At 38.5% G+C, this 11,945-nt stretch overlaps 1 protein-coding gene across 1 annotated transcript; it reads right to left on the bottom strand.

Moving 5' to 3' along the window:
- Positions 1-3,288: 3,288 nt before the first annotated feature.
- On the bottom strand, positions 3,289-11,469 carry ARL2 (ADP ribosylation factor like GTPase 2). The gene is made up of 5 exons (XM_063437389.1): positions 11,374-11,469; positions 9,929-10,039; positions 7,462-7,624; positions 6,324-6,404; positions 3,289-3,868 (listed from the first exon to the last, which is right to left on the bottom strand). The coding sequence occupies exons 1-5, from the start codon at positions 11,436-11,438 to the stop codon at positions 3,734-3,736; spliced, it is 555 nt and encodes a 184-aa protein (XP_063293459.1). The 5' UTR covers positions 11,439-11,469; the 3' UTR covers positions 3,289-3,733.
- Between the last annotated feature and the right edge of the window lie 476 nt (positions 11,470-11,945).

Here is an 11,945-nt window from a genome sequence, read left to right as displayed (position 1 = left end):
GCTATTGGGGTGCCTAGGGGGGTGCCCAATGAATTTAAAGCAAGAGATGAAGTTGCTGCAGGATTTGAATCACTTTTTGCCATAGTTACCACAAACAAGAATTTAAATTGGATAAATTACATTTATTATAATCAACAGCGTTTTGTTAATTATACCAGAGACGCCCTCCAGGGATTGGCCGAACAATTGCAGGCCACATCCCAAATGGCTTTTCAGAATAGAATGGCCCTAGATATGATCTTAGCCGAAAAAGGAGGGGTTTGTAAAATTTTGCCCGACACCTTGACATGTTGTACCTATATCCCAGAAAACACAGGCCCTAATGGTAAAGTTACATTAGCCATAGAGAAATTAAATGACCTGTCTATAGAGTTGAAAAGGAATTCTGGGATACAAGATCCCTGGGAAAGATGGTTTGGTTGGATGACAGGATGGCAAAAGGCTTTAATGCATATTGGTATGGCTATACTAATTTTTCTTTTTATCTTTGCTCTTCTCTTTTGTTGTATCCTCCCATGTCTGAGAAAATCCCTCATGAAGACTGTTGACCAAGCGGCACCCACTTTCACCCATCTCGAAGTTGATGACCAAGATTTCCAAGACATCAACTCACCCTGTCTGCCGTTGCAAACAATCCCTTTTGTTGATAAAGTGCAGGAATTCTAGGAAGGGACTAGCTCAGGGACAGCATCTGTCAGTGAATGGTAAAGGCCCCGTGTGGAGAAGTGGTGGGTTAGCTGCCATGGGATACCCGTGGGTGTGAAGTGTTCGAGAGCCATACTGACGGATGAGTTAGCCTATTAGGGTCAGATCTAGGGACAGTCTTGCACTTTGCATTAACACCTAGCTAGCGGCCACGGGGTTTCTGTGCCTTTGGGTTAACACGTCTTCCTGGTACTAACTTAATAAAGTTTTATCTCTTAGAATCTAACATTTCATAGGGGGGACTGATGTGGGATTATTTAAAAAACCTTATTGTACTTGTATTCAATTATTGCACTAACTCCATTTTAACTTTATACTGTGACAATCCTCCATTTTGTCCTCCTAACCTGACTTCTTCAATCCTCCATTTTGTCCTCATAACCTAACCTGTTCATTTTAAAACTACCTTACATGACAGAATTTCCCAGCACATCTAATACAATAGAACAAAGACTGTATTTTCTATAAAGACATGATTAACACAGGAATTGCTGACTTTTCCTTAGATTTGCAACATAGTATAGTTTGAAGGCCATGAGAACACAGTAGTAATGAAATGTTCTATTCATAAGAGACCTTGCACCTGGCCACGAGGCCTGAGATCACCGACCGTGTAAAATGACGCTCAAGACCCCTTGTCCCCCACCCGTGTCCAGAACAATCCCACCTCTTGGTGGGTGGACACGGGACTAACCACTTAGTTTTTGAGCCAATTAATAATATTGATAGGTGGACATTAATCCCGACACTTAACAATTAATCCAATTAATGATGTTTATTTGCTGATATTCTAATAATCAATGATGACGTAAAATGTCTCTTAAAAGGACCTGCGCGTCCGCTTTTTAATCACTTGCCAATAAATTTTCTCAAAGTTATTTTAACCTGAACCTTGTGTGTCAGACTTAATTACTTCAGCGTATATACGCAATTTATTTTATTGATTTGGACAGGAACAGATAGACATTTAAACATTTTGGTTTACTGCTAAAAAATACCATAACAGTTCCATTAAGATATACATGTCCTAATGAAAAGGTAACATGGGATACAGTGCACTATAAGGAAGGTGTTTTGAACACTCACTGTACATTTTACTTTTTGTTTACATGTGGCAGTTTAAATTTAGACGCTGTGGCGTCAATACATGTTGTGTTTTAATAAAATAACACCTCTATAGAAGAGGAAATACAATATACATACATTATAGCCCTTTATCACAATTTTTCACAATTTTCACCTTGGAGATTAAAAGTGAACACACACACATGTGTAACAAACATTTATTGTTACCTAAAAGTTACATTAGAGTTGTAAACATTTAGAAAACACAGTTGCATGTTTCGTTTTCTCACAATGCAGATTAACAGATCAGTAGATGTATAGTTAATAATTTATCTACATTTAGGGGATGGGCTTTTTTTCCAGTTTACGGAAACTTTGCAATAAATGTGTAATAACAGAAGCATAAGAACATTGCGTCAATGTTACCTGAAGTAACATTATGGCTAATTACAAGTCTATTTAAAGAGGGTTATTAGAAGATATACCCACTGCATGATAGCCTTTTTTTTATTATTATTATTATTATTTATTTTTTTTTTAATATATGTTTTTCTTCCAACTGGCTGGCTTTTGGCTTTAATTGTACTGCTGGTGGAGGTTCTCAGAAAATTCTCTTGAAAGTTTGTAAAAGCAGAGACAATAAGCCCAGGTTTGCAAACTAGATTTGACCAGCACCAGTTTCTACCATCAAGCAACCATTACAAAGCAATTGCAATAATCCACCATCAACATTTGGGAAGAGTACACGATTTGAGAGGGAGGTGGGGAACGGGACATATTTTGGATAGTCGAAAATGTGATGTTTACATGTTCTCTGAGGATTACAACATGGAAAATAATCTAATCGGGCAGCTAGTATTTTTATTTGTATACAGTCAGTATCTGCAGTATCATATCCCCACTCCATAACCCCAGAGGAAGTAGACTTTTATATGTATCACTCCTAAGACTATGCCAAGTTTTGACAATGTTTACCTGTCCTGTACATTTACCTATTCTAATTACTTCACAGCTCCAATGACCAAATATGGTGCATACCAGCCAGATACAATCAAAAGCCACCTACACTTCACAAAGTCACATGACATGATAGATCTATTTTTTCACCTACTCGCTTAGAGAGTCAGTTGTGTCAGATGCACACCCCTGGACCTCCATACAGATTGTTACAAATCTCAAAAAGGTAAAGATAATACTAAGCAAAAAATATCATTTGAAATAAAATACAAATTGTCAATATATTACCCAGTAGATTCAAAATACATATTGCATTTTAACTGACCATATAATTACATTTTAGAATTTTGTTTCGATAAAATGAATTCTACCATGCCTGCTGAAATGCATGACCACAAATATGAATTTTCGATTATGCCAGGATCCTTTTGGACTCCAGGAATATTACACAATTCAGATGTAATATTAAATATTTTTGGTGCTTTATTGATCATAGGATATACTTGAAACAATAGGAAGCTCAAGTCGATCTTCTTGGTAAAATGCTTCCAAAATGGGGGGGAGGGGGGGAAAGGGGGGAGGGGAGGAAATGTGCATCCATGCATTATGTTGCTGAATAGATTTAATTAATATGTAAGCAGCTAATGTTCTTATTCCAACTTTAAAGACAAGCGATATTTAAAATGAAGTTAACATCGATGAATGGAAATGTTTAGGACTATATTATTGACTTATTTTAGTTAGATTTTAGAAGGGTAAGAGATATCTAATCTCCCTTCTATGTTAAACAAATCCAAATTCTCAACCCTGTTCTACATACAGTAGGAGCATGCAGCCTCTTTCTGTATATTCTTGATTATATCAGATCCCATCTGTGCTAGTCTTGTAAGTGCTCAGCTCTTTATTAATTTTGCCATATACCGCTCACTTAGGCTTTTTAACTGTCTAAAGAAAAATAAATAAGTGTTTTTTCATTCCACTTGTCTCCATCTAATTCCAGGATCATTCAGTCCGCTGTAAATATGCGACTGGAAACGTCATCCAATAACCAATCTATACCAGTAAGAAGGTTTTCCCCAGTTACTGCACTGCAGTCTTGAATACACCAGTGATGAGACTTAATGTTGTCCAACTCCAATGCCTGCAGAGAGAAAGAGAGAATGGTGAATGCCAAGTCCTTGACCAAACTGACATTTATAGATCGATCCAGACATGTACTAATGCACCAGGCAAAGCATGACTGGTCACCTTGTTACAGCTTATAGAGAAGGTAATTAGGCAGCATTTAAATCACATTATAGAATGAATAATTGCACTTTCATCATACTTGTTTATCCTATACTTCCAGCAATCACAGTCTTTTTTTAGTTTTATTTGCACCGTAATTTTACATTACACTAAGTCACAAAAGAATTTGCACAAAACCATAAACATTTTTTACGTATTATTAGAAAAGGGAAATGTACAGACGTTAGTCAGTCTGATTAAGGGACTCTTTTCATCATTTTACAGGGATTTGGTATTTATATTGCCCGATGCCTGGGACATGCAGTTCAGGTTGCCCGGCGAGCACTTTTTCTATATTTTTAGTCCTGTCGGTCATGGGGAAGTGCAAGGAGCAGCAGCCGCTCTTCACGACGCACAGACCTAATGGCCACCGTGATACAGCATGACGTCATATCTGGAGATCAACACTCTGTGCACTGAGAAACGTAAAGTCAAGGGGACAGTCTGCAGACTGACTGAAAGATTAAGGCTGGTAATAATGTGAAATAATAAATGGAGCCATATGGTATGTGGATCTGATGTAGTTTGTGTGTAAATGTTCAGTGTGTGTTAGTAGTTTGCCTGTGTGGCAATGTGGAGTGTGCATATTGATCAGAGAGTGTGTTTTTGTGGGTGGGTGTCAGAATTAAAGTGTGTGGGTCAGTGACTGCATGTTGCACTGTATGCGTCAAAGTGCCTGTAGGTTCGTGAGAAGAAAGTTTGATTACACTAATTGAACAACTAGGACTTTAACTTTTGAGAGTATTATATATACACATGTATATTAAGATACAAGTATAATAATATTTACATGTGTATAAATTATAAGCATTACTTATATGAGCGTACAAAACTCAAATTTTAGAAAAAAAAAAAATCTGAATCACATTACTTTAAAAATACAGCCAGCAAATACACATGTACAGTACATACAGCTAGTGCACACATTACAATGCAACCAGGACACACTGACAAAGGGAGTGACTGCCTCCATTTTTCGATTCAGATTCAATGTCCACAGCACTAGGAAAAGGGCCCCCAATCTTGTAATTGATTTTATTTTGTGTCAGGACAAGTAGATTGGGCTACCACTTTAGTCCCTTGGGCAAATATTTTTATTTCCACACAAACAGACATACATAGAGTCACTATATCACCACTACACAGGGCAATATTTTGGCTACTAGAGAAAAATATTACTAAAATACTAAGAAGTATCCTTATTCCATAGAAATATAGCTTAGGACAGCAGACAAGAACCAATTCTTCATTTCTTATATTATGGTATTAATTCACTACTTTAGCTCACAGGGATTTATTCTATAAACTGAGAGTAGCAGAAGCAGGATGACTGGTCCCCGGGTTGGAACCCAGACCTATTTCGCCCAGCAGTCATCCGTTCTCGTAAGGGAAAAATATAGCAGAGAGAAAGCCTTTCCTTCCAGAAGGTTCTCCACATCTATCAGTCAAACACTTAATAAAGTGGGAAACAGAAATATACACTTTTATTGAGACTAACACAGGGTTTTTATACATGCCTTTATTTGTACAGTAAACACAAGTCAACTAAAAACACTAAGGGCCCGTGAAAGCAATCACACTAACAAATTGAATTCAATTGCAGTCAGCAAGAATGGAGCACTATGCTTACAAGGAAAGGTGGGGAGAAACACTGACAAGGACCACATGGGAGACTTCGTGGAGCAGGACATCCAGTTTGAACTGGTCTGGAAGCCCTCTACTTGCATAATGGGACAACGTCCTGCTATAAAAACAATAAGGCAGGGTGGAGGAGGAAGGAAACTCAAAAATGCACATGCAATGCATTTTGCGTAAGTCCAACCACACAGTATAGAACATCCCAGGTAATTTAAACTGAAAGGTTAGTCATATTCCAGTTTCAGCCATAACAGAAGGCCCATGGTCTATCGCAAGTAGGCTGGCCCACAAGTCTTATTATCTCTGTTTAATTGCATTAGTTGGCATGAGAGAGCAGTTCTATTGAGCAGCCATTGATAGGTGGGGAAGCTTCTGTTACAATGGGAACGGACATGGGGACCGCAAATTTTAAGAAAACGGAATTGCAAATAAATCAACGTGGGTAATTTAATGTATGTATTGTAAGTTGGTTGCAAACTCACTGTTTGGTGAATAATTCCCTAAGACTCCCATAAGAGGTTTGCCTTGATGTGGCAGGTAGGCTTATATCTTATTGTCATTAGTGTTACTAGATAACCTCCATGTATTTAAATATGCATAGGGATTTGGGCGAGTGTGCAGGTGACTTTTTTCTTTGCTTATTTAATCTCACAGTTGTCTAGCTAAATTACCTCTCGGATGGCATCTTTGGAAAGAGCGCCAGGCAAATCCTGTTTATTGGCAAACACCAATAATGTTGCTCCTGCTAATCGCTGTAAAAGAAAGCATGCATCGCAATTATTGGGATCAAGATGAGTATTTTACAACAAAACAGAGCAAACACAGTCTATTAAAAAACATTTTGGTCCTCATGAATTTCCTTTTATTAGATTTCACAATAAAAAGGAAGCACAACAGTCATCATATAAAAACAAATCTGGGAATGTTTAATGCTTTATAAGAGTGTCTAATCATAAGATCTGAAATATTCAAACAGACATTCTCAAATAGTTCAAGATTGTAAGCTCATTTTGGCAGGGCCCCTCAATGGTTACTGTTCACATATGTCAAACATGTTTTACAGCTCTGCAGAATATAGTCACCAAAACAACTTTAGCTTAATGAAGCAGTTTTGTTGTATACATCATCATGTCCCTGCAGTCTCACTCCTCAATTCACTGCCATTTACAAGTTAAATCACTTTGCTTATGCAGCACTAGGCACACCTCCCTGCATGTGACTTGTACAGCCTTCCTAAACACTTCCTGTAAAGAGTCATATAATGTTTACACTTCCTTTATTGCAAATTCTGTTTAATGTAGAATCCTTTGCAGGAGCCTCCAGCATGTATTTAAAGTTTACAGCGCAGGAGATAAAAAAAAATAAAGTAAGTTAAATCAGATAGAAAATGAAACCATTTTGTTTTCATGCAGGTTGTTTTAGTCACAGCCAGGGGAGGTGTGGCTAGGGCGGCATAAACATAAGCAAATTGATTTAACTCCTAAATGGCAGAGAATAGAGCAGTGAGTCTGCAGAGGCATTATTTATACACAAAGCTAAAGTTGATTTGGTGACTCTAGTGTCCCTTTAAATAGGAAGATTACTCCTTGTTTATAATATAGGTATTTTTTTTTTAATATGAGAACCACCTATTCCAAGCTGGGTGTGCTTTGATGCCTTCACTTACATTTCATTTTTATTAACTTCTCCTGTTTGAGGCACGTTGTTTTGCATAATGTAAGTACACAAGATAAAATTACAATTAAATCAGCTGGCTTCCGGGGCAATTTAAAAGGGAAGTAGTAGAATTTAATCCAGGATAGCACATACCTCTTCCAGCAGTAGCCCTGATAATTCTTGCCCACAATCCTGCAGTCGTGCACGGTCAGCACTGTCTACCACCCAGATCAAACCATCAGTGCTTTCAAAGTAATTCCTCCAGTAAGAGCGCAAGGACTTCTGGCCTCCCACATCCCACATGTTCAACTTGAAACTACAAAAAAAAAAAAAAAAAATAAGGAATAATAATATCAAACAAGCAAAGAACATTTAGATAAAAGGAATAAATAAGCAGTAAAGTATTTGCACGTTATCTTCACTATTGTACTGAAGGCCTCAGTAGCCCAAGGCAAGGATTTTGACGCCCAAGCGATCTAATGGAGCTTGGGCGACATAATCCCAAATCATGTACATTACATTTCAGTTATTTATACAATATTATGCTTTTACATACAGAATATGTACGTATAATATATATATACATATATATATGTTAAGGATTTGCCTGGAGTTTTGGGAGGGGCTTGATGTGTCTATAAAAGAGACTCTTCCCTTTCCTACCCTACCGTCAATGGTCTGGCAATCTGCATGCCCACCCTTCCTTCATTCATTAATAATCTACTTGGAGTGGGCCCACTTTTTTTTCCAGGCCGACCGCATCGTCGGTTCCAGCACACCTCAACCGACCTTTCCTATAACAGGTGACATCACAGCACAATCTTTTATAGTCAATATCGATGTTGCCCCGAACACACACACATACATATATATATAAAAATAGATTTCCTCACCCCTCTATATATTCCTCATTCTTGGATCCCCTACCAGAGACCTGGGAGTCTGCGGGTTCTTTACAGTATCTTAGCTGCCCCAAGATGGTAATATATATTATTAATTTGAGCGATCCCTATCTGAGTAGCAAACTTTGATTTCATACCTCCTAACATTCGGTGTCCTGTTAAGTGGGACACAAGTGAGCAGGGTAAAATGCGGCAGGCCAGTGGAGCAAATTGCGTCACGGGTGCCACCCAGACATTGGCAGGTCTGTCTGGCGTGAATCCAAGTCAAACTGCCTGTCAATCATGCAGGGTAGCCCTCTGAGGACAGACAACGCAGAGAACACTGCTCTTTGGATTGTTTCAGTTCCCTGAGTATAGTGCAAGCCTGCTACACTTTTTGCAACAAAGTCAGGACAAGAATGTAAAATCGGTACTGTCCCACCTAAATTGAGAAGGTTGGGAGTCCTATAATTTTGTTATTTTAGATGTAAAGATTAGAAAAATATATATGGCAGAGAATGACAAGGAGGATGTATTAGTAAGCAAAATTTACCAAACTTACCCAATGTAGAAAATTGTAAGAAAAAAAAATTGGTTGCACAGGCTTGAACATGGAAAAACATAAATCACATTCCAATAAATCTGAAAGGAAACAATCAGGATAGAACATTTCCATGACATGAGAAATGTATTAATGGGTTACTCCAAGCACCATGACCACTTAAGTGATTATAAGTGGTCATGGTGCCTGGAGTCTGTATGTGCAGTTTTTTTCTTTAACCCCTTAAGGACCAAACTTCTGGAATAAAAGGGAATCATGACATGTCACACATGTCATGTGTCCTTAAGGGGTTAAAACACTACACACAGTGATTAACCCTTGTGGTTCCACATGTGTAACTCCACCTTTAGTAGCATCACTGGGATGCCATCAATCAGCCAGGAACTAAAGTTGGATAATCCAAATTCCGAAAAAATGATTCGCACAGAATTGCATTTATTGTCTGTGAGCAGTCAGCGGACGCTCTCAGCCAATAAATGGCAACAATACTTCTGAAGAAGTCGTCAGCTAATCAGCTGACATGACAGGAGTCCAGATCAGGAGCCCGGTGGGGACCAAATTAAGAGTCCCTGTTTGCCCCATTAACGGGGAACCAGGCCAGGATACTGCCGGCATCATAATCACTACAGCAGGCTGTAGCGGTTATAATGCTTGGAGTAATCCTTTGAGTTTTAGACAGCCTAAAAAGGACATGGCTGCAGGAATAAAATTTGTCATATACAGATGAGCCCTCCATTTCTAAAAGTCACTTTAACAGACTATGCTTTAGGGTATAAAACAGGGGTGCCCAAAAGGTAGATCCCCAGATGTTGTAGAACTACAACTCCCATTATACAACAACCATTTGGGCACCCCTGGTATAAAAGGTCCCAAGGTCAAATTCCAATTCAGTTGAAATATTAGATGAGAACCCACGAACAAGGAAAATAAACCCTGGCATTCTAAAACTCAAGACACTAAGCATATTGGCAAACCTGAAATTAAATTATCACCTACAACCAAGCATCTGTCATGCTGTAAGGAATGGTTGATGTTACATCCAAGAATGAGCAAGTAGCAAAACAAACAAATAAACAAAAACATGGCATCTAGGCCATGTGTTGAAGATGAGGAGAGATGTGTCGATAATAAACACAGTTTAGATTTGCACCAAGGTTTGTAGTCATGGTTTTCATACCCTCGATGTTCCAAAGTCTTGATGTTGAATCCTAATGTTGGTGAGATGGTGTCTATATCTTCACCGTTAAACTTCTTTAGGATGGTGGTCTTACCCGCATTATCCAAACCTCTAAGTTCAAAATGTGTTAAGGAATCATGCTGCAATCCTCCCAAAACAAATACAAAAAGAGGGACCCTTTCATTTTAGCTTGCTGAAGTGCTTGATATGTGACGAGAGACACATGCTAGATCTGACAGTCCTAGCTGCAGACTTGAAAGGTGCATAGCTCCAGTTATTGCTGGCATTCCCACAACACCCAAGCAGGGCTGACTGAGTGTCATGGGAAACGCAATCCAAAACAGCAGAAATGTCAAAAGTGGCAGTGCAGATGGCATCCTTCCATGTTATGTACTAAGGTTATAGTGTCAGTGCAAATAGATGGCATCATTCAGTGCTATGTATTAAGGTTATAGTGTCAGTGCAAATAGATGGCATCATTCAGTGCTATGTATTAAGGTTACAGTGTCAATGCAGATAGATAGTATCATTCAGTGCTATGTATTAAGGTTACCGTGTCAGTGCAGATAGATAGTATCAGTCAGTGCTATGTATTAAGGTTACAGTGTCAGTGCAGATAGATAGTATCATTCAGTGCTATGTATTAAGGTTACAGTGTCAGTGCAGATAGATAGTATCATTCAGTGCTATGTATTAAGGTTACAGTGTCAGTGCAGATAGATAGTATCATTTAGTGCTATGTATTAAGGTTACAGTTTCAGTGCAGATAGATAGTATCATTCAGTGCTATGTATTAAGGTTACAGTTTCAGTGCAGATAGATAGTATCATTCAGTGCTATGTATTAAGGTTACAGTTTCAGTGCAGATAGATAGTATCATTCAGTGCTATGTATTAAGGTTACAGTGTCAGTGCAGATAGATAGTATCATTCAGTGCTATGTATTAAGGTTACAGTGTCAGTGCAGATAGATAGTATCATTCAGTGCTATGTATTAAGGTTACAGTGTCAGTGCAGATAGATAGTATCATTCAGTGCTATGTATTAAGGTTACGGTGTCAGTGCAGATAGATAGTATCATTCAGTGCTATGTATTAAGGTTACAGTGTCAGTGCAGATAGATAGTATCATTCAGTGCTACGCATTAAGGTTACAGTGTCAGTGCAGATAGATAGTATCATTCAGTGCTATGTATTAAGGTTACAGTGTCAGTGCAGATAGATAGTATCATTCAGTGCTATGTATTAAGGTTACAGTGTCAGTGCAGATAGATAGTATCATTCAGTGCTATGTATTAAGGTCAAGTCTCCCCTCACCCTCACCCTCACCCTCACCCTCACCCTCACCCTCACCCTTACCCTTACCCTTACCCTCACCCTCACCCTCACCCTCACCCTCACCCTCACGGTCACAGACCGCCCTCCTATAGTCTCTAATGAAGGATACAGCATGAGAAGCCGGACTTCCCGCTCCTTCTGTTTCATTTTCTTCAGGATGGTCAGCAGCCCCATGTTGCCTACAAAACAGCAGCTTCCTCGTCGATGCGTGTGATGTCAAAAGCAGCCAATCAAAAACAGTCTTCTACAAATAACGTCCTGCCATTGGTCGCTTTGGGTGTCTATCATCTATAAAGCATGTCCCTTCCCAGGAAGCTTGACAGTACTACCCAATGGACGGACACATAGAGGATACCGTTGTCATGGAGACTAAGGCGTGACCTTATTTTTTTATTCAATAACTTTAATCATACAAAAACATGTCATATTAAGAGAGCATTTCTTTCTCTCTTAGTTTTTTAATGGGTTGTGGCTGGAAATGTGACTAGGGGAATGGTTATTCCAGAATATTTTAATTAATGACTTCATGACATGACAAAAAAAAAAGGGACACTCTTCTTTTTTACATATACAAGAGGAACGGGAAATTGTACCCTTCCCTGTTATGTTTATTCCTAAAAGTTCCTCAAAAAAACTTTTACAGCTAAAATTATTTTCCTAGAGGATATCAAACTTTAAAAT

The sequence above is a fragment of the Pelobates fuscus genome, chromosome 12 (genome assembly GCF_036172605.1).
Source record: "Pelobates fuscus isolate aPelFus1 chromosome 12, aPelFus1.pri, whole genome shotgun sequence".
NCBI classification, from domain to species: domain Eukaryota; kingdom Metazoa; phylum Chordata; class Amphibia; order Anura; family Pelobatidae; genus Pelobates; species Pelobates fuscus.
Note: the sequence above shows the minus strand (reverse complement) of the source record. Positions and strands in the feature narration are given on the sequence as shown.

Excerpts from the sequence above, each read along its gene's own strand:
- ARL2 (XM_063437389.1), bottom strand. The coding sequence starts at position 11,438 with ATGGGGCTGCTGACCATCCTGAAGAAAATGAAACAGAAGGAGCGGGAA. Across the intron at positions 6,405-7,461 it reads CAGGGCTACTGCTGGAAGAG|CGATTAGCAGGAGCAACATT; the intron begins GTATGTGCTATC and ends TTTCTTTTACAG. Across the intron at positions 3,869-6,323 it reads CCAAAGATGCCATCCGAGAG|GCATTGGAGTTGGACAACAT; the intron begins GTAATTTAGCTA and ends TTCTCTCTGCAG.